The following is a 26,267-nucleotide window of genomic DNA, read 5'->3' on the forward strand; positions in this document are numbered from 1 at the left end:
AAAAAATGGAGCACTTGCCCATCTTTACAAATTTAGGTGAAGGTTTACATTTTTATCCGGAATTCAGATTGCGTTTCGATGAAAAATGAGATCTCATTACTATAGAGCTCCTGCACTTCTTTTGCCAGAAGCCTTTTTTTACGCCGTTGATCCTGATCGCCTCCCCCCCCCTCCTTGCAGCACATGTGACTTTATTGTTTTTTTTTTTATTATTATTATTTTACGCTCTGAAACCAGTGCGTCCGAAAACTTTTCTTTTCATTTAATTTTATTTCCGCCCTTGAACCTGTGCGCTTTTGTTTCTTTCTGCGCCCTCCAAGCACAGAAGTAGCGTGACCAAACATTTTAGAGGTGGGGGGGGGGGCACCACGGCTTACGCCAAGAAAGATGTTGCCCCCCCCCCCAGTTTTTCAGAAATTGGGTCGCCAATTTCGTGATTAAAAAAAAAAACAGAAAAGAAACCTTCGCGATCTTAAGAAATTGGATTAGAAATAATAACTTAACAAATAGAATGAATGTTTCAAAAAGTGTTTTTACCAATCTTCAGTCAAATTAAAATGAATTGGTGAATAAACATAACATCATAGGGGCCACAGACATAATTACATTTCTTTGTTTTTTTCTTTTGCCTTTTTTTTAGTAAAAATATTGCGAAAATTACAGTTAAGTGGAGAAAAATATATGCGCCGCCAAAATGCGTTTTAAAAAGAGAAAAAGTTGAAACAGAGAAAGCGAGATTTTAAAATTGACATGACTAGTCACACCAGTAGTTCTCAGTGTTTAAATATAAAAACGCAAGAAAAAAAAAATTTAAAACGATATTTAGGGGGCATGACAACAAAAGAAAGTGAAAAGGTATCGCTGAAAAGAACCATGGGAGGTCATTCCAAGCTTTTTCTCCTTTCAAGTTCGAGACGTTACGTCAGAGTCGATCACATGACGAGAAGTCTCACCAAGTAATATTCTGAAGTGATAAAATTCATCTTGCGATGTGGCGATGAGTCCAAGATTCCAGCCGCGATGGGGAAAAGGGTTTTTCGCCGGTTTTGGTGGCGCGGGGGGAGGGGAGGGGAGGGGAGGAGGCCCGTGATTTCTTCCAACCAATGGTCTTTCAGCACAGATACTTTTTGTTTTGCTCCATCCGTGCAAAACAAGGCGCGAATTTTGACGATTGGCACGCTAATGGCTCATACTTCAAAGAATACGTTTTTCGTTGCAAAGAATCACATCGAAATAATTTTAGATTTTCTAGAAGCAAATCTAGAATTTATAAAAATAAATTCACCGAGAATTTTACAAAATAGTACACAAAGGAAAAATGAGCCGAGGGCTCCGGTGCAAAAAGCATAGTCAAATGGCAAAAGGTAAGTCATATTTTATGCATATTTCAATATTGTTACAAATCCTGTAAATAGTAATTATTGTAGTAACGTAACCTGTAAATAGTTTCCCGTAATGAATATACAACCCCTTTTTCATATGGCTAAAATATACGACCCCTATTCCCTTTTTGTTCATTGATAAAATTTGATAACGGTCAACGCATTTCGAGAAGCGTGTGGAATATTTGAGAAAATTCTTTTCGGTGTATTTAAGCCGTTAGCGATGGATAAACAGTCAGTTTCGTTTGATATTTCGAACCGAGAGGATTTTTGCTCTGTTTATAGCGAGGCATTTCGCTGTGTTGTTTTCGTATTTGGAAGTAAATACGTGTGTAAACGTTGAGTTTACGGTGTTGTGTGATAATTGCTTAATTGCTGATGAATAATTTGGCAGTTGTTGAAGATCTTTCCTGTACATAGTGTAAATAAATTTCCTGTGCTTTTATCAAGAACTGTGTCTTCATTTCAAGAAAGTGGAAGTCGCACCGAATCCGTTACAATTTGGCGCCCAACGTGGGGCTACTTCTGGACTTTCTTGGAGTAAGTGTGACTTTGGACATTATTTTCATAAAGACTTTTTAAATTTGGACTTTGTTTTTATGGTGATTACTCGCGCAATGGATGAACAATTAAAACAACTTCTTGACGCAATCACCTCTGTGAAAAGTGATTTGACTGCAAGTTTTACTGCAAATCAGGAACAATTGAAAAATGAATTAGCGACTAACCAAGAACTGTTAAATAGTGATTTAACTGCTAAAATCACTACAAGTCACGATGAAATGAAAAGTGACCTAACGTCGATGAAAACCATGATGGAGAATCAACTAACCGCCATGGGAGATAAAGTCGATGCCCTGGAAGAAAAATTTGATACTGTGGAAGAGCGCATCGCCAATATGGAAAATAAGTTGGAAGAAGAAGACAAGAAATTGACTTCATTTAAGGAAGAAATAATTAAGGACGTGGAAAGGAGATTGGCGACCGCGGAAAGCAGCTCTGTACAGTTTGGCGCTCCCACATCGGTTGCTCGACCGTCCATTAAACTTGCCACATTTGATGGGAAAACTTCGTGGCAGGTTTACAAAACTCAATTCATGATAGTGGCGGAAGCGAACGGATGGGACTCTGCTACCAAGGCCTGCCATCTTGCAGCATCCCTGAGAGGTGACGCAGCGGACATTCTTCAGACCCTTCCGGACAGCCAGCGACTGGATTTCGCCGCCCTCACGGCTGCGTTGGAGCTTCGCTTCGGTGAGAAGTGCCAGAAAGATTTCAGCCGACTCCAGTTGAAGTCCCGTTTCCAGAAAACCGGGGAAACCCTGCAAGAGCTAGCGGCGGACGTCGAGAGATTGTCTCATCTTGCTTTTTGTGACTGTCCTGCGGATGTTCGAGACAACCTGGCACTCAACTACTACATCGACGGGGTTCGAGATCCGGAAATCCAGAAAGCTCTACGGATGGCGGATGTCAAAGACCTGAATTCTGCCGTTGTGTATGCGATGAGATACGAGGCCGCCCAAGAAGCAACCCGTGTGGATCGCCATCTAATCCGGACTCAGGAAGCTGATGAGTCTGATTCCAGGTCGTCCCACCTCGCTGAACTTGAGAGACAACTCGGTGACTTGACAAGACATCTGAGCAGCATAACAGCCCAAAAGAAACAAGAGCAGAAGTGCTGGAAATGCGGTAGTGAAGGACACCTGCGAAGGAGTTGTCCGGCTCGCCAAGCTACGCGAGGGAAGGAAATCACCACCACCAGAGCTCTGCAGATTTCCTCTTCTAGTAGTGGCAGTGATGGACTTTTCATTTACGCCCATGTAAATGGGAATCCTTGCAAACTGATTGTCGACACTGGAGCCAATGTGACAATCGTTAGGACAGATGTGGCTCGTGAATTTGGATTGAAACTGCTGTGGACATCGCCACGCGTAAGTCTCCAGACTGTGACAGGTGACAAGATCGAGATTGACGGTAAAGTGGACTTGGAAATAGTGTTTGGGAATGCCACCTACCATCATACGGCATTCGTCGCTAATATCACGGACCCCTTCATTCTCGGATTGGACTTTTTGAAGAAATATGACTTCACTCTCGACTTCAAGACTAATGAGCTGCACTCGATGAGAGAAGACATAGCCGTTTTCCCTGCAGAAAGTGATGTAAAATCCGCTCATCAAATAATAGCCCAAACAGATTTATCGATTCCCTCAAGGTCAGAATCATTAATACCTGGCTCCCTTGAAGAAAGCAATAGTTTTCGATTTGGACTCATTGAATACCCTAACCTAAGCAATAGCCTAAAAGGAGTACTGGTAGCATCTACGCTTGTGGACCTTTCTAAGGATGTAATTCCTGTGAGAGTCGCCAACGTGAGTGAAAGGCCAAGGAATATCCGAAAAGGTGAAGTGTTGGCAACTTGTACTCCAGTAAACTGCATCATTAGAAGAATCAATTCCCCCGAAACTGTGTCTTCTGAGTCCTTGACGTCGAAGTTAATTGGTAGTGCACCCTTATCGAAGGATCAAAGAACTGCTGCGGAACAATTGGTGGACGACTTCAAACATCTGTTTTCATCTACATCGGAGGATGTTGGCCGTACGAATTTAACGCAGCATAGGATTTACACTGGAGAACACCCCCCTATTAAACAGCATCCAAGACGACTACCGTTCGCTAAGAAGGAAGAGGTTGAAACCCTCCTGAAAGAGATGAAGGAGAATGATGTAATCGAACCTTCATCCAGTCCTTGGGCCTCTCCCATCGTCTTAGTCCGAAAGAAAGATGGCTCCACCAGATTTTGTGTCGATTACCGACGGCTGAATGAAATCACCAAGAAAGACAGTTACCCTCTTCCACGGATAGACGACACCTTGGACACTCTTTCCGGACACAAGTGGTTTTCGACCCTGGACTTGAAGAGCGGCTACTGGCAGGTTGAGATACACCCTGATGACCGAGAGAAGACAGCGTTTACAACTGGACAAGGCTTATGGCAGTTTAAAGTAATGCCCTTCGGCCTCTGCAATGCACCAGCTACGTTCGAGCGTCTTATGGAGACAGTGTTAAGAGGACTCTCTTACGAATCCTGTCTGGTCTACTTAGACGATATCATCATCGTGGGACGCAGCTTTGAAGAACATCTGGCAAATCTTAGGAAGGTGCTGCAAAGGCTTAAGGAAGCCAATCTGAAGTTAAGTCCGTCCAAATGTAATTTGTTCCGCCGGGAAGTGAACTATCTTGGTCACATCATCTCTTCTGAGGGTGTGCAAACCGATCCAGAGAAGGTATCTGCGGTCAAGAGTTGGAGTCGTCCCGAAAACATCCATCAGTTGCGAAGTTTCCTGGGGCTCTGCACGTACTACAGGAAGTTTGTGAAGGGTTTTTCCAACATTGCACGACCTTTGCATAAGCTGACGGAGAGCAAGCAAAAGTTTGAATGGTCCAAAGAATGCGAAGATGCATTTCTACGACTGAAGGAGGCTTTAACATCAACGCCTATCCTCGCCTATCCTCAGCCTGAAAAATCCTTCATCCTGGACACTGATGCGAGCAACGAGGGCATTGGAGCTGTTTTATCCCAAGAAATTGACGGAAATGAACATGTCATCGCTTACTGGAGCAAATGCTTATCAAAGTCGGAGCGAAATTACTGCGTCACCAGAAAGGAGTTACTGGCCATAGTGAAAGCTGTAGAACACTTCCATCATTACCTCTACGGCCGAAAATTTCTGCTTCGGACAGATCATGCCTCGTTAACTTGGCTTTTGAACTTCAAGAATCCAGAAGGCCAGATAGCCAGATGGATACAGCGGCTCCAGGAATATGACATGGAGATCAAGCATCGAAAAGGGTTATCTCACGGTAATGCTGACGCTTTATCAAGGAGACCCTGTCCTGAGAACTGCCACTATTGTTCCCGAATCGAGAAACAGTATGGAACGACTAGCCCTACTGCCTATCAGGTGACAGTGACTCCAACATCATCAGAACCTGATCCATGGAGTGATGACCAAGTTCGAAAAGATCAACTTGAAGACCCCGACATAAAACCAATTTTGGAATTCATGGAAAGGGACAGTCGGCGACCTAGCTGGCAGGACGTTTCCATCTTCAGTCCTGCAACAAAAAGATACTGGGCTTTATGGAACTCGCTCCATTTACGGAACGGCGTGCTACACCGAAAATGGGAATCTGACGACGGCAAAACATCTAGGTGGCAGTTACTACTTCCCCGATCAAGGATTTCAGATGTTCTGAAAGAAATACATAGTAGTGCGACTGGAGGACATTTTGGTGTCTTGAAAACCCTCAATAAAGTTCGGGAGCGCTTCTTCTGGAGCAAGGCGAAGGATGACGTGGAGAAGTGGTGCCATTCTTGTGACGCCTGTGCTGCTCGTAAAGGACCGAAGAAGAGAAGCAGAGGGAAGCTACATCTGTACAACGTTGGAGCTCCTTTCGAACGAATTGGGATCGACATCCTGGGTCCTCTACCAAGAACAGCTGATGGGAACAAATACATTCTTGTTTCCATCGACTACTTCACCAAATGGCCGGAAGCATATCCCATTCCAGATCAAGAGGCTACCACCGTAGCAGAGACTCTAGTCCAACATTGGATCTCGAGATATGGAACACCTTTGCAGATTCATTCCGATCAAGGGAGGAATTTCATCTCTGCTGTGTTTAAGGACCTATGTCAAATTTTCGGAATTGAGAAAACTAGGACAACACCACTACACCCACAATCGGACGGTATGGTGGAGAGATTTAACCGCACAATCCTGAATAATCTCTCGCTTATGGTATCCAGAAATCAACAGGATTGGGACAAGAAGCTACCTTTGTTCCTGCTGGCCTACCGCAGTGCTGTCCACGAGACTACCGGATTTGCCCCATCTCAGATGCTCTTCGGACGAGAGCTTCGGCTACCTTGTGATCTCGTCTTCGGTCGTCCTCCGGATGCGCCTTCATCGCCTGAGGAGTACATCCAGGATCTCCAGGCCCGGTTGGAAGACGTTCATAACTTCGCACGAGAGCGAATCAACATCGCGGCGGAGAAGATGAAGACCCGATACGACACAAGGTCTACTGGACATGAATTCAACGAAGGCGACAAGGTTTGGTTATGGAATCCCATCCGACGGAAAGGTCTGTCACCCAAATTGCAGTCGCATTGGGATGGACCCTACAAAGTCCTTAACCGACTAAATGACATCGTAGTGAGGATCCAAAAATCACCTAATGCAAAACCTAGGGTTGTACATTATGATCGGTTAGCCCCATACTATGGCCATAGTTCATGAGTATTACGTAAACAACCATGGTTGATAACATAAAAGTTGTAGATAATTTTTGCTTTTAATGTTTAGTAATATTTCTTGTTATTATTGTGTTTTCTGTATCTGTTAGTTATTAATTAATGTGTATATTTGTAAACTTGTGATAGAAGTTTGGCACCCTTTCTGGGGATTGTACTGCCCGGGACGTGCAGTCCTTAGGAAGGGGGCAATGTTACAAATCCTGTAAATAGTAATTATTGTAGGAACGTAACCTTCCCGTAATGAATATAACCCCTTTTTTTCGATAAAATATACGACCTATTCCCCCCTTTTGTTCATTGATTTTTGATAACGGTGGGCGCGAAGGAGTGTGTGAATATTTGAGAAAATTCTTTCGGTGTATTTAAGCCGTTAGCGATATAAACAGTTTTTTCGTTTGATATTTCGAACCGAGAGATTTTTGCTCTGTTTATAGCGAGGCATTTCGCTGTGTTGTTTTCGTATTTGGAAGTAAATACGTGTGTAAACGTTGAGTTTACGGTGTTGTGTGATAATTGCTTAATTGCTGATGAATAATTTGGCAGTTGTTGAAGATCTTTCCTGTACATAGTGTAAATAAATTTCCTGTGCTTTTATCAAGAACTGTGTCTTCATTTCAAGAAAGTGGAAGTCGCACCGAATCCGTTACAATATTATAGTGTCTAAAACAAAAATCGAAGAGGGAAAAAGCCAATACATAAGTAAGATAAAAATTAACCGTACATTTTGTTGATTTACAATATAAAACCATCTATATTAGTAAGAACGTCTTTTATGAAATATATTTTTCCCGAGAAACTCTATAATCAAAATAATGATAATAATACTAACTTTAAAAAAAAAATCATGATATTTAAAAAGACAAAAATCCTAACTGTCATAAATGCAGACGAAGAAATATAAATAGTCCGTAATCGTAGATTGAATAATATGTTGTTGTGTCGAATGAAGTGCAGAGTGCGAAAGGTTTAGCTGCATCCAAAAGTCTTGATGAAAAAATCTGCTAATTCAAATTGAATATAAAATACTAAAATGCAGGGGGGGGGGGGCTAGGTTATGGCGCTGACTGCGCTATTGAAATTTTTAGGGGATGGTGGTGGTGTTTTGAGGGGTATTTGTTTGTTGGGGGGGGCTCTTGCTTTTGGAGGGGGAAGTCTTCGCGATATTTGGGGGAGGGGCACCCCTGCAAAATGTAAAAGGTTTGTTGGGCTAATTGAGCTTTTGGGGATGAGAGCAGTCATAACAGAGTTTACAATCTTCCATATTAGGATTGGTTCTGAAAAAACCAACCCTACCCCCGCTCAGTTGTAACTTGTAAATGTATCAACAATCTCAGTATCATAATCATATTCCAGTTTTTTTTCTCTTTTCCTTTAAAATTATACTTTAATAAGCATATGCTTAGATAAGAAGTTTTATTTCTTCATTATTCTTGTTTTCAAATTCCATTTTTTCTAGGTATTGTTTTCCAAGACCCAATCTTAAGATATCTTCAAAACAGTACTTTTCTAGTTTTCCCTTTCAAAACAAGCAACTTGTAACTATGATTACATAATTTCATCTTTATCTTCAAGATTAAAAAGTCAAAACAGCAATTTTGGTTACAAGAGCAGTTTAAAACAAATAAATACTCTGCTTCGGTAAATGTATATTGAAAAATATTCGTAAAGAGAATAAGATTTTTTAATCATAGTTTCACTTCAGCTGGTAAAGAACTTTAAACGTTCAACCCAAAGGAAAGATTCTAAATTGAAGAAGAAATGAAAAAAGGAGCAGCCGGCGAAATGGAGAATCAAATTTTGGAAATGATTCCCCAGAAATTACCAGTCTTTGTACTTTTTTGTAATTAGTTAATCAATATCAAATTTCAATGAAGAAAAATAAATTTTCTTACAAATTAAATTCAATTGGAATTGAATAATGAAGTAGGTAACAAATAAAGAATTTTGGGAATAAAAGGGGAGAAGGATTTCACAGCAAAAGAAGACAGAAAAAAAATTACCTTCGTCAGTGGTGTACCTAGCATAGGTGACACACGGGGCGGTAATTTGTGTCCCCCCCTTAAACGCAAAAAAAGGGGGATTGTATATTCTGTGTGAACTTGAAATTCATACAATTTTCAGAAACAAATAGTATTTTTGTGAAAAACTAAATTTTAAGTGGGATAATGTACAGAAGACAAATAAAAATTATGATCACTTTTGATATAATTTGCCCTAGACGCATTTGTGCAGGCCGTCAAGCGGTCAAAACCAATAAAGGGGAGTAGGAAATTCATAGCCCCTTAATTTTTTCAAATGCATTATTTCTTGAAAATGGAAGCCCCCGATCCCCCCCCCCCAACTTATTTCCTAAGTGATGGATTTGGTTCAAAGAAAATGAAATCCATGGGAATAATCAACCTTAGCCGAGAATGCATTTTTATTCATAAACACATCTTTTACATTGAAAAAGGAGCTCTTAATGTCTCCAAAACACGTGTCTGCAATTTAATTCGGATATTTGTGCATTGTAATGTTGCGAAAGTGGGTTTAAGTCTTTTAAGCATGGAAAACTTGTTGTAAAGCGAGAAATGCTGCATATATACCTATTTTATGTTTGCAGTTATAGCTCTCCCCCCCCCCCCTCTCTCTGCGCCCTGCACCATTTTTTGGGGTTGGCCAATCTTAATTAGTTTTATTCGTACCAATACCTTTCAGAAAAACCAACTCCGTAGTTTTATTACGAAAATTCCACCGAAAATCACTTTGCCCCCCCCCCTTCCCTGCAAAATGTTCGGGGTTCGCTACATTCTAATTTGTCCGCTTGCCAACACCTTTCAGAAAAACTAACTCCCGTTTTAGTGTCACAAAAATTGAACGGAAAACCACTTGCCCCTCAGTGCAGTTATGACCCCCCCCCCCCTTTTCCTGCACAATTTTCAGGGTTGACAATATCCTAATTCGTTTTCCTCGTGCCAATACTTTTCAGAAAAACCAACTCCCGTAATTGTATCACAAAAATTTCACTAAAAACCATTTGCCCCCTGCACCATGTTCGGTGTTCGCAACATTCAAATTAGTTTTTCTGAAATGTATTGGCAAGCGCGAAACAAAATCCCGTTTTTGCGTCACGAAAATGGAACGGAAAACCACTCCCCCGGTACAGTTATGATCCCCCCCTGTCCTCTGCACCATTTTCGGCGCTGGCAAAATCCTAATTCCTAATTTGTTGTCCTCCTGCCAATAAATACCTGTAAGAAAACTTACTCCCGCAATTGTATCACAAATTGAATAGAAAACCACTTGCCCCCCCCCCCCGGTGCAGTTTTATCCTCCCCACCCCCGCCCTCCCGCTCCCTGAATAGTCCGGTCAATTTAGACAATGGAAATAACAAAAAATCCGGGATAGCTAAATTTTTGTAGAGACCTTGGGTTTAGCATTACAAATAAAGAGCCAAAAGTCCCCGTCGATCCCATGTGCGCTAAAAAAAGTTATTCGGGGTCAAAGGGCAAAATTTTAGGTTTTCTGGATTTTTCTCAAAAACGGTAAGTTTTATCGAAAAGTACCTCAGACCAAAGTTGTAGATATCAAAATTCTCTATAAAAATGGTCCTTATGATTTTTATTTCCAAGACCAAACCATTTCCCAGATATTGCGTACTCTCAAAAGACAGCCAGTCACTTACAGAATCCCCTCTACTCGCATGGCCTTGAATAACATCTGGCTATTCTAGTCCGTGTGGCGTCGTTCACATACCCAGGGGTGCCCAACCCACTAAGGACATGGGTGCACCCCTCAATATCGCGGAGCCCCCCCCCCCAAAAAAAAACTGAGAAAAATAACCCTCAAAACAATCTCCCTAAAAATTTTATGGCGCAGTCTGGGCCATGACCCCTTCTAGGTGGACTGACGTACATGCTTCTTTTAAAGTTAAACGTGTAATTCGAGTGAATAAACGTATTTATTACAAGCGTCTACTGTTTGTGCTGATCAATATTTAAGAAAAATGTCACAATTTTTCTATATTTGCAACAAACTTTTGACTGAAGGTGAAACTGTGGTGCTGGGCAGTCGTGGAATGCCAACTTTAATACAATTAAAGTGTCGGGAGAAGTTATAAGAATGCTGATTATTTAAGAAGTCAAAAGTCCGTTACAATTCGCGTGGATTGCAGAAAATCATACACCCGGAAAAGTTCAATCTCTGCAGCAACGTGAGGATTTAATTCCAAGGCCAAATACTTCAAAAGTAAGTCCTCCTCGTACTGTAGCGCGATTAAGTGAATTTGAATCTAGCTTTTGTTTTCAAAAACACTGCTTATTTTGTGGCTGTGAAGCGGATGAGGAGGCTGAGAAGAAGAAAGCGCAGAATTATCGCAGAAATATTCATAAAGCAGCGACTAAATCACACTCAAAATTAAAACGTGCAAGGGCAGCTCTTGGTACACCTCCGAACGATCTTTAGCTAATTTTAAAAGGGATTCTTTGAATGCAAGTGTAGAAAATTTAAGAATTTTTCTGCAATAATTCTGCGTTTTGTTCTTCTCAGCCTCTTCATCGGCTTCCTCGCCACAAAATAAGCAGTGTTTTTTACAACAAAAGCTGGATTCATATTCACTTAATACCGCTCTAGTACGAGGTAGACTTACTTTTGAAGTATTGGATATGTTCATTAGGGTGGATTAAAAAAAAATCAAAATCTGATAAACGCTAAGTAATAACCCGGAAAAGTTGCCTTTTGTAGAGATATTTGGTTATGCAAAACGATTTCGACCGCAGAAAATATCTTGAGGTGTCGCTCCGCCTTAAAGTTGATCATAAATGCATAAAAACTGGAAAAAGTTACAATAATTTCATCAAGTATCAAAATTTGATAAATTTGATGTTATCGCTCTTAAGAGCAGGCTTTCTGTGTAGATTACACATTGCATAAGATCATTTTAATAATAAACTGTATTTTAAAGTTCCACACATGCGTTGAATCTTGAATTTGACCAATATAGTGTCCGAATTGATTAACACAGTGTTGCTCCGTACCTAGAGAAAAAACATTAGAAGTTATAATTTGTAAAAGTTTGCTTTCATATTAATTAATTCTTACATAGATACGGAAAAAAAGAGCAATAAGAAAGCATTTCTTATCTAGTAAAAAAAAAAAAGTTAATTCTCCACTTAACCCATAACTTTGGCTCAAAATGTCAAATTTACCTATGATAGAGAACAAAGGTTAAGTATAAAAATTTTAAAATATAAATGTGGCTTGCAACAGCCCACATAAGTCACCCTTTAAAACAAAAGACGTTGCTAAAGAAACTTTAATGGGTTTTGAGCCCTCAAACTGTAACCACATTGATTACAATAAAACATAAGTTTGGCGTGCGAGTTGAACTATTTTGCTTCTCATAATTTTCAGTCTTGATTGAAATTGTGGCTTGATGGTATTGTGGCTTAATATTTCTAGATTCTAATCTGAATCGAATAAATCCATCCCTTTTGATTAGACAACAAACTGTACCTGACACTTCTTTCTCTTATTTTACCTATCGTCTCGCTGCTTTAGTATGACATGTGAGGTTTTGAAAGTCATACTACTCAGTAGGTACGCCATCAAGCAATTTCTTTCAAAGTTTTATCGAAAGTCCCCTTTTTGAAAGAGGGAGCTGCCGAGTTTTACCAGTTCTGCTTATCAATGAGCTCATAGTATTCTCTCAGCTTCAAAATTGAAATCTGGAATTATAAATGTTCTTTGTCCATCTTCGAACTGGTCGTCGTAATCCGTCTCGAAACAAGTTCTCTGATGGTCATCCGCAATACCTAGTGTTATATTTTTTAGATTCTCAAAGTAACCAGTTTGCAGAACAAGAGCTGATGATCCAAACATAATACGATGACAAGTTTGAAGAATTCGATTGTACAGCGAAAATTTACAATTCCAGATTTCAACTTGAGTTCTTTGATAAGCAGAAGTGGGAAAACTCGGATCATCTTCTTAAAAAAGGAATATCAGATAAAACTTTAAAAGAAATGGTGCTTGATTGCGTAACTATTGAATTATATGATTTCCAATACCTCACGTTATACTAAAGCAGTGAGACGACGCGCAAAATTAGATGAAGAAGCGTCAACCACAGTTTGTTGTCTAACCAAGAGAGATGGATTTTAGAATCTAGAAATCTTAACTACAATGTATCACTAAGGCCAAACATTGTCAGGAGTCAAGATAATAATGCGACTCGCCAGCCAAACTATGTTTTATTGAATAAAATGTGGTTACAGTTTGAGAGCTCAAAAAAACATTTAAAAGGGGGGGGGGGTGTTTAGAGGGGTATTTTTCTCAGTTTTTGGAGAAGGCTTTTGTTTTTGAGGGGGGGGGGCTCCACGATATTGAGGGGTGCGCCCATGCCCTTAGTGGGTTGGGCACCTCCGGGTACGTGAACGATGCCACACGGATTAGAATAGCCAGATGTTATTCAAGGCCATGCGAGTAGAGGGGATTCTGTAAGTGACTGGCTGTCTTTTGAGAGTACGCAATATCTGGGAAATGGTTTGGTCTTGGAGATAAAAATCATAAGGACCATTTTTATAGAGAATTTTGAGATCTACAACTTTGGTCTGAGGTACTTTTCGATAAAACTTACCGTTTTTGAGAAAAATCCAAAAAACCTAAAATTTTGACCTTTGACCCCGAATAACTTTTTTAGCGCACATGGGATCGACGGGGACTTTTGGCACTTTATTTGTAATGCTAAACCCAAGGTCTCTACAAAAATTTAGCTTTCTCCCGGAATTTTTGTTATTTGATCATTATTTTTATGTCTAAATTGACCGGCTCAGAAAAACAAACCCCATAATTGTATCACAAAATCGCATAATCTGACCTGGAGGTCATTCCAAGCTTCTTTGCTTTCGACTTCGACATTTCTCGTCACGTGATCCGCTCTGACGTAAATATCTCGCAATCTGCGATTCCAAGGTCCCAACTCCCAGCTGTCGGCGAACGGGCGAGTTTAAGAGAAGAAACGCGAAGGGGGGAGAGGATTTTTCGCCGGTTACGGGTAGCATGAGAGGCGCGCTGAGGCACGTGACTTCTTTCAACCAATGTTCTTTCAGCGCACGTAGTTTTTGTTTCGCTTCATCCGTGTACGATAAGGCGCGAACTTTGAAGAATCACTGAAAGGCCTGCAAATGGCTGCTTCAAAGTACACATTTTGTGTGACGAAGAATCACATTTAAATCATCTTAGATTTTCTTTAAGAAAATCCAAGCGTCCATAAGAATAAATTCTCATAGGAATTCACGAAAGAGGATAAAAAGAAAAAATGGGTCGAACTTGCCCATCTGTTAAACCCCGAGGGCTCCGGTGCTCAAAGCATTCTCAAATGGCAAAAGGTAAGTCATGTTTTATGCATATTTCAACATTACAGTGTCTAAAACAATTATAGAAGAGGGGGGGGGAGCCAATACATAAATAAGTTGAAAATTAAACGTAAAATATGTTGATTTACAATATAACACCATCGATATTAGTAACTTTAATCAATAGTAATAATAATAACCTTAAAAAATAATCATGATATTAAAAAAAAAAAATCTTTACTATCATAAATGCAGACGAAGAAATATAAATTGTCCGTAATCGTGGATTGAATATATGTTATTATTGTTGTCGTGTTTAATGAAGTGCAGAGTGCGAAAGGTTTAGATGCACCCGAAAGTCTTCATGAAAAAACCTGCCATTCAAATTGAATATATAAAAGACTAAAATACAGGGGTGTGCGCACCAAGGAGGAGGGGGGTTAAGTCATTTCGCTAACTGCACCATTGAAATTTTTAGGGGTGTTTTTTCATTTTGGGGGCTCTTGCTTTTGGAGAGGGGAGTCTTCGTGATATTTGGGGGGCCGTTGCTCTTGGGGGGGGCACCCCATGTAAAATGTAAAAGGCTTGTTGGGCTAATTGAGCTTTTGGGGATGAGAGCACACCATAACAGAGTATATAATCTTCCATATTATGATTGGTTATGTAAAAACCAAGACTGTTGGGGATACCCTCCCTTCCCCCCTATCAGTTGTAATTATAACAACAATCTCAGTTTCGAAGACATATTTCAGAGTTTTTTCTCTCTTATCTTTAAAAGTTATAATTTAATAAGTATATGCTAAATAAAAAATTTTATTTCTTCATTATTCCTGTTTTCAAGATCCCATTTCTTCTAAGTATTGCTTTTCAATTGTTCTTCAAAAAAGTACTTTTCTAGATTTCATTTTTTAAAACAAACAACTTGTACATATGATTACATAATTCCATCTTTATTTTCAAGATTAAAAAGTTAAACCAGCAATCTTGGTTACAAGAGCAGTTTAAAATAAATAAAAACTTCGCTTCTGTAAATATATTGAAAAATATTGGCAAAGGAAATAATTTTTTTAATCATAGTTTCACTTCAGCTGATAAAGAACTTTAAAGTAAGTTCAATCAAAGGGAAAGATTCTAAATTGAAGAAGAAATGAAAAGGAGCGTTTTGATGTATTCTCTTTTCTTTCAAATGCATCATATTATACAGCAGCCAATTTACAAATGCTTACAGTATAATCAAATACAGTATTTGCACAATATTGCTAATTTTGATGTCAGCGAAATGGAAAATCAAATTTTGGAATCAATTCCCCAGAATTACCAGCCTCGGTACTATTTTGTAATTCGTTAATCAATATCAAATTTCAATGAAGAAAAATAAATTTTCTTACAAATTGAATTCAATTGAAATCTTATGAAAAGAACTCTACACCCTCTTTTGAAATAACAGTGGGTATTTTAAAAAATTTAGGGGAAAAAAGGGAAGGGTATTTTACAACAAAATAACGCAGAAAAAAAAACCTTCGTCAGTGGCGTGCCTAGCATGGGTCACGTCCGGGGGGGGGGCAGTAATTTGTGGTGTCATCCTCCCCCCCTAAAAACGCAAAAACAGGGGATTGTAATATTCTGTGTAAACATGAAATTCATACAATTTTCAGAAACAATTACTAGTACTTTTGTGTTATAACTAAATTTTAAGTGGGAGAATGTATAGAAAACAAATAAAAATTATGAACGCTTTTTATATAATTTGCCCTAGACGCATTTGTGCTGGCCGTCGAGCTGTCAAAAAAAAAAAAAAAAAAAATAAGACGGCGTAGGAAATTTATAGCCCCTTAATTTTTTCAAATGCATTATCTCTTGAAAATAGGGGACCCCCGATCCCTCCCCCCCCCATCTTATTTCCTAAGTGATAGATTTGGTTAAAAGAAAATGAAATCAATGGAAATAATCAACCTTAGCCGAGAATGCATTTTTATTCATATACTCGCATCTTTTACATTGAAAAAGGAGCTCTTAATATCTCCGAAACACGAGTCTGCAATTTAATTCGGATGTTTGTGCATTATAATGTTGTTATAAGCCTTTTAAGCTTTGAAAACTTGTTGTAAAGCTAGAAATGTTGCATGTATACCTATTTTATGTTTGCAGTTATAACCCCCCCCCCCCTCTGCATCCTGCACCATTTTTAGGGTTGGCCACATCCTAATTCGATTTCCTCGTGCAAATACCTTTCAAAAAACTAACTCCCGTTTTTGCGTCACGAAAATGGAACAGAAAACCACTCCCCCCCCCGGTACAGTTATGACCCCCCCCCCCCCCCCTGCACTTTTTTATCGTTGCAAATCCTAATTAATTTAGCATCGTCGAAATAAAAAAAAAACTCCCGGAAATCACAATGATTGGAAAAGTAGCTCCCCCCCCGTGTTATTTTTTTTGTAAATATTTTCCCTGAACTATTTCCGGGATTGGCAACATCCAAATTCGCTTTCCCGAGCCAATACCTTTCAGAAAAACCAACTCCCATAATTGTATCACAAAAATCGCATAATCTCACCTGCTTTGGGGCAGTCGAGATTTCGCTCGCAAGCAAACGCGCGAAAAGTCGCTTTTTCCCCTTCTTTTGGAGATTGGAATTGGAACTTGCGAGATTCATTCTGCGAGACTGCGATTTTCTCTAAAACGCCATCTAGTGAGACGATCAGAACTAATCTCGCAAGGTGAATTTCGAGCTTGGAATAAGCACCCTGCTTCAGGGCAGTCGACATTTCGCTCGCAAGTAAGAGCGCGAAATGTCACTTTTTCTTCTTCGTTTGGTGATTAGAATACGAACTTGCGAGATTCATTCTGCGAGACTGCGATTTTCAGCGCCATCTAGAGAGACGATCGGAACTAATCTCGCAAGGTGAATTTCGAGCTTGACCGAACTACCTCAGAAAAATAGATTCGAGCCTTTTACACGTGGAACCAATGAGTTGAAGTTAAACGGATGGGAAACAGCCGTAAAGTGAGTTTTGAAACAAAAATATAGTTGACACCTTTTTTCATAATGACCGATTCAATTAGACCAATATCAACAAAAGAAGAAAAATATGAAACTACCAGTCAAAAAGGTAACAGATCGCTTATATATATTAAAAAGTATCTTCTTTGTCAATAGAAAAATAACAGCGTTCAAAACAGCGTGGAGGCGGGTATTAACTGCTGCTGCGCCGACCAAAACGTAATTATAATCCATAGATTGATTACCATGTATCCTTCGTCATCATCCCTTCCGCCACGTGACAGCAAGACTGCTGATTTTGAGACTTCGGGTCCCTTTAACTTTTTACAAATGTGAGAGAGATTTAATTAGAAAACTAAATTTAATAGGAGAAGCCCCAAAATTTAATTTTTATGTGATTTCATCACTAGGAAGATTAGTCTTCGCAAGAATAAACAAAAAACATCAAAAAATGGTGCTGATTTAAACAAATTTCAATTTTTTTTTAGAATAGAATTTCGAGAAATTGAAATTTAGTAAATAAAATTGTCTTAATTATGCCTCTTAAAAGACTTCTACTTACGACACGCTGTTACTGTCCATTGTTTGAATGGCGGTTGGTTTACTGAAAGAGTGAAAAAAAATGTCGGTTTATTCTGGTTTCACTTAACTTCTTCATGTGTTGCTATGGTAATTCATTGGTGAAAAATCTCTGTTATTAATTTTTATATTAATAAATTCATTTTAATTGTATCGTTTGCTTCAATTGCAGAACCAAATAACACGTTTTCTCAAGTAATTCAACAATTATACAACTACCAGTTTTTAGTAAAACACTTCAAATCAGCGTATATATAATTGCTCATGTACTACTTAAAAGGGTGCTGAAGGCTGTTCTACTGCGGTGTTTTGTCTGCTTTCCTCAGCAGCAATCTCGTGTCCGCGAAAGTGCGACGGTCAATCGTTTCACCATTTGACTGTTGGTTTATTTAAGAAAATGCGATACAACATCCCTAAATATAAAAAATAAAATTGTTAACTAACCGTTCAGTAGCTGAACGCTTTCAGCATCTTTTATTTGTTATCCTGTCGGTTAATTAGTCAGACTCCCAGCCCAGCGTCAACGTTCGTGGAGATCAGAGGCATTTTAAGTCTGTTCGAGGGTATTATATTCCGTCCCACATTCAGTTTATTGCTTCTTATAATTTTAATCTGTTTCGGAATTATCATGCGAAAGCAATTGTGTAATTTCTTTGATAAATAATTTGGTGGAAATTTTCACATAAAATAAACAATTTCCCAAAAGGTAGGAGGAGTAGAGGTTCTGGATTTTTTTTTTTTTTTTTCTTTTTCTTCTTACCCTGAGAACGAAACATTTAAAGATATCACAATCACAAAAGTTCATCTGTAACTAGAAACACTGCACGCTGAACGAATTTAATAGTTCGCTAAATTCTAGCGAGCAAGAGATGGCGCTAGATGCTTGGTTTAAAGGATTACTGCGGAGTCCGAGTCGGATTGATTTTTGGGTCTAGAAGTTGGAGACTCTAAAATCCCCAAAGTCGTAGTCGGTCATTTTCCGTGCGACTCAGTAGCCCTGATTTAGGAATAGTAATCATGGAGTTGCATCAATCACCGTATCGAAGTTAAAAACTTCGATTTCCTTGCTCAAAGAATTATCGGAATTTCGAAAATTTCTCGTCTCCTACTGCGCTGGTAACTTGATTTTCACGAGACCGTTGTAATCGAGAGAATTTTAGCCTCACGAAAAATTTCAATATACACAATCCACATTCGGTTCAGTTCACATAAAATCCACAAAATCATCGATATCATAATTTTCGCGAAAGTGACGGCTTACGAAAACAAGTTCTTTTACTCTAAATGTTTTATTTTGCACATAAAGAGCATGTGCTCTATATGGGCAAAATAAATATTATACTACATATTATACTATATATACGCCCTTCTGCATGGTCCCGCCAATTTGTTTTAAGTATGGCAAGCTCGAAAGAAATTTTTTTAAACCAGTACGTATGTAGTAAGAGAAAATGCTTTTGAAAACACTTTCAAAATAATGACTTGACTAGCATACAATCCATACAGTCAACGCTCTTTAGAACGACCCTCTATTGCTCTGCGACCCTTCCGTTATATGCACGAAGTCCTGTTCCCCAGGCCATACATAGATGCAATGTTATTTTAACGTCCATTACGGCGTCCAAATTGCATCGTTCATTCCAATGTAACGTCCAAAATTAAGTTTTTTTCTCTTTCGTTACCCTGAGGTTTAAGTACTCGAAAACTGATATTAAAACATTTTATGCTTTTAAGTTTAAAACATTTCCATTTGAAAGCAACTACAGGTTGGTAAAGGATGAAATGATGAAAATCGCGAACAAATGTAGACATTACGCATTGTATTTTTGAAGAAAGAGGAAAGCTTCTATCATATCTATGTAAGAGGAGAAGATATATACTTGGAAAAAATTTAAACCAAACATATAAAAAAAATTTAATTTTAAAAATGAACGATTTTTTCCGGTTATTTTCAATGTATTTTGTCGTTAAACGTATAATTTTAAAGTTATGTGTAATTTATGGATAGAGTATTTCAGCATAAAATTTAAAGCAAGAGAAAGAAACTGGCAAAATCATTTTTAAAACATAACTATTTTATTATTTTGTTAGTCTATTCTTGTTTTCCTTTTAAGATCATACATAAATTTGAAAAACTATTCCTGCATTGAAAAAAAAAGGGGGGGGGGAGTGGTCGTTGGTAACGAGCGTCGACATAATTGCTAAACTTCAGCCTTGAAATTACTTTGCTGTCTCAATTTAAAAATAAAAAGAAATAATTTTCTAATTACTGTAATAATTCTTTTTTTCCATTATTTTTAGCAACAATTAAAAAGCGGCTAAAAATGATGCTACACGATTTTGGGCAATCATGATTGCTTATTGTTTTCATTTGACATTACATGTGGTCCGGTTCCTGACCTCAACTAGCAGCAGTCCACCCATGGCTACCTGGTCGGTGGCGTACATGCCCTGCACACACATACTAGTACACGTCCTTACACACACATACATAACCGCCCAGGAGAAAGGGTAGGCTTTGTATGCCAGGCGCTATTTCTAGAAACAACAGCCCCCAATGAGTAGGGTCCTTTCGCAACTCATGATTGCGAAAAATATAATTCGAATTCAAAATGTCAGAATTCAAATTATAAATGTATTATATACATTTTTTCTCCGCCCAATGGGGTGGTTTTCTTCAGTCAAAAATACTACTTTTAGTCATTGAAATGGATAGAATGAGCAAAAAAAAAAAAAAAAAAAAATAACTTGAGCCCAGAAAATACTTTTATTTTCCCAACAGTTTTTTTTTTTAAATTAATTATTTTTAATGTCCGATTTTTAAAACAAGGCGTGGTCTTTATGACGTCACAAATGATGCACTTTGCCGCATCCTTCTACTACGTTTCCACATTATGATAATCAAGCAGCGAATTAAAATTGCGCTCTGCGCTTGCTACCAACCATATTGTTGCCAATACACGTGAGTAAAGATGCGAATTAAATATTTTGGATCCTGAATGGCAACACTGAATGGCATTTCATCATTTGTGATGTCATCGGCAGAAGCGTTAAACGATGAAAGAGCACCGATTTAAATGATTTTTTAAAAATATTAAACTTAAAGAAATTATTTAAAAAATGGTCAGATTCCATGTTTTTAAGCATGCTCTTTCCGAAAAAAATACTTTTAAAATTTTGGAAACGACCCCATTCTGTGCGTTAAAGGAACTAGAGAACGCCGCAACTCTTAATTGATGATGTTTTCGCTATGTATGGATTTTTTTTTTCCTCAAGAAGCTGTGCTTTTATTCTAAAGGAAATAAGTTCGGTCATACATATTACACTTATTAGACCGGGGAAAAAAATGGGTGAAAAAGTTGACCCAAAAAATCTACATCCGCGGTTCTACACTATTTAAGGCAGATCACTAAAAAGGCCCTACGTACTTCTCACCGTGACGAGTCAAGACAGTTAAATTTTTTGAGGAATAATTTCAAGCTAGTGTCTTTTGCCTTTATTTTAAACACATCCAGATAGGAGTTTGAGATGGTTAACCGTCGCATGTCGCGGAGTAATCAATTGCCGGATGAACAGAAGTCAAACGGACAATACACTGTCACAGCGTGAGGGACGCACGTAGAACCCATCTAAGGGTGGATGTTTTAAGTATATAAATGTGTGCAATTTTAATGCTTACAAAAAACTGGTGGCTTTTACTATAAAATCATTTAATTTGGGAAGAGGAGTATTGTAAGCATAGACTCATAACGCGTAGACTCATACGCGGGGTTGGCAGGAATGGCTCCCGCCAGGGACGCAGCAGCCAGGGGGGCGGCGTTTCGACTGATTAAAAAAAAGTTTTTTTGAGATTTTTTTATTTTGATTACATAATTTAAAAAATGCATCAAAGAAAATTAAAAAAAAAAAAAACGAAAAAGAGTTAGAGGGGGGTATATATAATCTACTGAGAAGGAACTTGGGTATCATTGAAAACAGTTCTAAAAAAGGAAATAAGAAAAAAAAATTTACAATGCTGCCTCCTATTTGTCGAATCAATTAGTCTAAAATGTTCCAAAAAAAAAAATTTTTTTTTTGGGGGGGGGGGATGTCACAATGACCTCCGATGACTTCCCGTGGGCGACCCCCTGGTGGGAGGGGGCGCAATTTCTTTAGTTCGCCGGGTGCGCTAGACCCCATAGTTATGCTACTGCTCATAACAGTGCGTGACAAAAAAAAAAAAAAAAAAACGAAAACTGCAAATTTTCTTCTGACACCAGTCTGATGATCCGTTTTTTAATTGATCCACTGAATCCATAGACCACCGTTTGCCATTTCAACACTTACTTTATGGACCCCCCCCCCCCCTTTTCCAACCGTTTCAAAACCAATATTTGCGTGAGTTAAGCGAGAGATCAGGATATTCCCTTCTAAAAAATTTTGAAATAATGAAAACAATTTTTTTTTTCTAAGCGTTTGCTTTGTAATTTTTTTTCACTTATTTCCGGTGTAAAACCAGAGTATCGAACTAATTCCTAGCAGCCCCATAGACAGAAAAATATTCACGTTGCAAAATCTATATAAATAAAACAAAGAATGTGTGTGTATGTTCCCTAGATACAAATCCAGTTTACGTCGGATCTCCGCAAACCAAATTTGGCAAGAAGGTACTTGTGCACCCGAGAGGGAATGTAGGGTGGGGGGGGGGGGAGGTTTCGAACGCCAAAAAAAGAGTCGAACCGTTCGAATTTTAATTTTAGGGCCCGACAATGGTCTTAAATGGCTCTTTCTACCTGAAGTAAATACCCGATCAGTTCAAATTTAGCGCCATTTTTCTCGGCTGTGACTAAATAACATTTTGATTTTGTTTTGTGGTGAAAATTTCCCGTTTCGATTTTTATTTGACGATTTATCTTCTTCTTCTTCTTCTTCTTCTTTTTTTTTTTTTTTTTTTTTTTTTGTACTGCAATCAGAAGATAATCAGGAAGGTTGCGTTTAATTGATTCGGGAATGTTTTATTTGCCGTTTTCTTTCTTTAAGAATGATCATTTTGACGGGAAATTTTACATTATTTTTTTTTTCCCCTATTGAAGCCTGATTCTTGAACACGCATCATTTGACCCAACTTTTATTTTCGAGGTAGACCGTGCGAAGCCGGGGAATGCATCCATTTAGCACATAAAAGAAAATTTAAAACTCATAAATGCCAGAAATTAACAAGTTTTCCGGATCATAATCACAACGCCTCGTGTAAATAAAATCAGGTGTAAATAAATTAATCCCGTGATCAGTACTCCAAATAATGATTCCCACAGGTTGGCATGAGAACGGCGACGAGTACGTTTTGGGGACTCTTTTCCTGTTCCTATTATCTGTAAAAATGAATTTTGGCACTCCGATTCCATCAGCGACTTTTCAAATTTTAAATACAATAATAACGAAGATGATAGATCGAAGTTGGTGTTATGCTATCTCGGGGTTCGAATTGCCTACGCAACTAAACTATTCAGGATTATTAATTTACAAAAAAGTCTCATTCTTTCTTTGCCAGTTTTTTAATTTAGCGGAAGCATAAAATATAAGTTTATGGCTCTTCCCCGGCATCAGAACCACAGAACCAAAACCAGAACTAAACGAAGATATAACAGATGTATCACTCTTACGTGTATTCAAAATGGCGCAGGGGAAGGTCATTTTCACCCCTCCTGCGTGAAAAAAAAAAAAAAATGCTATGGTTAGCTCCAAGGGAGGCCAGCAGCCCTCGTGCCGGACCAAACCACCACCTGAAAATTGCTTTAATTTATGTCTCTTAACACACTAAAGCTATTATTTTGAGAACAGTAGTTCACCAAACATATTAACTTGGATCAAAGGGGAAATCAAAAGTTTATTTTCTAAATTAACGCTCTTTTTTCCTTTAAATTAAGCACATATATAAGGAAGAACGTAAGGAATAACAAGATTACGGTATAAGGATCTGTCCACGGTGAGTGACGTTACAATTCGACTCAATTTTCAACTTATAAATTCAGCAGTCTTGAAATTAAGCTTTGTTGCTTCTGAAATTGATCAAATTATCATGACAGTCATAGAAAAAAAAAAAAAAAACGAAACACTTTTAATTATTCGGCCATTATACATGCTAGAAAGGAAAAAAAAGGTGTCATCCGACTTGGTTTGAAGTCTTCTTTAAAACTACGTAGGTAAAATTTTGATGAGGGACCATATACAAAGCAAAATGAGCACCAACTCTTGATTTTCAAATAGGAACCCCAATTTTTTTGCTACATAATTATGTTTAGACAGCAAAATACAGGCAGGGTACGAAATTTCACTGCATTCCGTGCGGTAGAACAGGAGTTATTAACGAAAAACATTTTAGGGACCGTCACCACATTGAAAATGCTTCTTTCAAGGTCACGGCTTATCAAGTAACGGAATGTAAACAAAGAAAAGATCGAGATTATCTGACTCAATTCAGGATTTTTTGAAATTCTCTTTTTTTCCGCAATTCGATACTTTTTGGCCGATAATGTTGCACCAAAAAGCGATTTACAGTCGAAAACTTTTTTTTTTTTTTTTTAAGTTAAAATATTTACTAATTTTTGTCTATCTGGATTAACCTAAGAAAGGCGGATGGGGTTTGGCTGGTCCATCGTAAAGATCATTGTTTAATTAATCGAATAATGATAAATTAAAAGTAATGGAACTTTTTCCTTTTTCCAATATGAACCTATTGGATTGCATATATAATCATTCAGCAAATTAGCCACATAGAAATGTAAATATCCAAGCTTATACCTAGAATTATGATGTGAATATGTTTGATAAATGTATTGTACCTATGTTACAGGTTTATTTTGGAATGAATAGAAAGTCTTTTGATGTAAAATGGAATTGCGCGCTTTTAATTTCGCAGAACATCAGCAGAAATTTGGGCCATCGCACACAAAAATATAAAAAAATGTACCGCACAAAGTGGGAAGACGCAACTTTAAATAGATTGGAGACTCGAGCGAAACAAGGTCCATTTTTTCCGAGAAAATTTGCTCTAAATACATAAAATGAACGAAGTATCAATCTAAAAAATAAAACAGAAACAGGAGAATATATATACGCGTTAATGAGCAAACCGTTCATACTCGAACTTTATTTGGGAAAAATTTGGTTATTTGAATTAACACAAGGGACAAACACAGTAATTGTTTTAGCGGCTTTTTTTTAAATCAAAAAACGAAAATTTGTTTAAATCTAAATTTGATGCGTAAGATCATAATGCGTGGTATTATTTAAAAAGCATAACACAACTGGCGGTTTTAATTAAACATGTAATTGCTCTTAAAAGCAATTTAGGAAAGTAATTTCCCAATGCTGTTTGTAGCAACGAGATTCGAGATGGTCCAACCCGTAATTTAAAAAGACAACAGTTGTTTTATCTTAAACCAAGGTGAACCAAAATTAGACTTCTTGTCATTTTTCTAATTTCGTAACTTTGCAGTAGCAAACAAAGCTTAGCATTATTTAATTTTGAATCGCGAACCATTGACTTGAAAAAAAAAACATTTTCCATAGTATCGAGCCTCAGACTGTCGCAAGGCTACGATTTCCATTTTGCTATGGATTTCGCAAATTGGAATCGAAACAATCGGGAGGGATGCAGAAGTCACCTCATTGAAGCTGAGAGTGCGAACAAACTGGTAGGTAAAGTAAATTTATCTGCTGTATGTTTACGGCCTCTCACTGGTGAGATAAATTTTCTTCATCCACCAGTTTTTTGGCACTCTCAGCTTCAATGACATGACATCTGCTTCCTTGTTCGTTCAAACCTAGCTCAAGGCGTTTATACTCATTAGTTGGACCAACAGCAGCCTTCGAATGGGATACCCAAACCGCAATTATATCGGCAGTGAAGACGGAGGCGAATATTCAGACATTGGATTCCGAAAAACATGCATTTAATAAGATAGGCATTTAGTAGTTGTAACAATAATTTATTATAACTTTCTTTCTTTTTCCATGGTATTCAAAAAAGAAGAAAATAATTTGAAATTTTATCTTTGTCTTGCGAGAATGATTTTTAATGTGAAATGCACGGACAATGACAGAGAAAGTAAGTAGAAAAATAATATTTAAATTATATTTAAGAATAGACAAAAACTCAACTTAATCTGACACCCAAATTAATGTTTTGTTCAATCTTTGACGAAGTCAAAAAAAAAAGTTCACAATTAGCTAGGGCTCGACCGATGGCATTTTTTGGCCGATGCCGATTGTTGGCCGATTGTTCAAGGATGGCCGATGGCCGATGGCCGATAGTCTTCCTCCAAATGGCCGATGGCCGATGGCCGATGGCAAAAAAAAAAAAAAAAAAATCAAACAGAAATAAATTGATAAAATTATCAGGGATTTAAAGGATCTTTGATTCATTTCACTTTACTTCCTTTCTACGAATAAGGAATTGTAATCACAAAAAAAAAAATCAGATTTTGGCCTAAATTTCTGTTTTACGATCACCCAATTTAATCTTCACAAGATTTTTCGGCACATCTGTATATGCACATGTACTTAAGAACGTATTGATGACCGAAATATCCATTTTGAATGTCTCCTCAGTTAATTATCGCAAATTCTCTTGTGATCTCTTCATGTGCGTCACTCAAAAACGTTA

At 38.0% G+C, this 26,267-nt stretch overlaps 1 protein-coding gene across 1 annotated transcript in view; it reads left to right on the plus strand.

Moving 5' to 3' along the window:
• The first annotated feature begins 873 nt into the window (after positions 1 to 873).
• Positions 874 to 26,267, plus strand: part of LOC129235161 (calmodulin-regulated spectrin-associated protein 1-like) — a 48,940-nt gene continuing 23,546 nt past the window's right edge. The window contains exon 1 of the mRNA XM_054868853.1: positions 874 to 956. Coding sequence (XP_054724828.1) covers positions 874 to 956 — 83 coding nt within the window. The remainder of the gene's footprint in view (positions 957 to 26,267) is intronic.

This window comes from Uloborus diversus, chromosome 1 (genome assembly GCF_026930045.1).
Source record: "Uloborus diversus isolate 005 chromosome 1, Udiv.v.3.1, whole genome shotgun sequence".
NCBI classification, from domain to species: Eukaryota; Metazoa; Arthropoda; class Arachnida; order Araneae; family Uloboridae; genus Uloborus; species Uloborus diversus.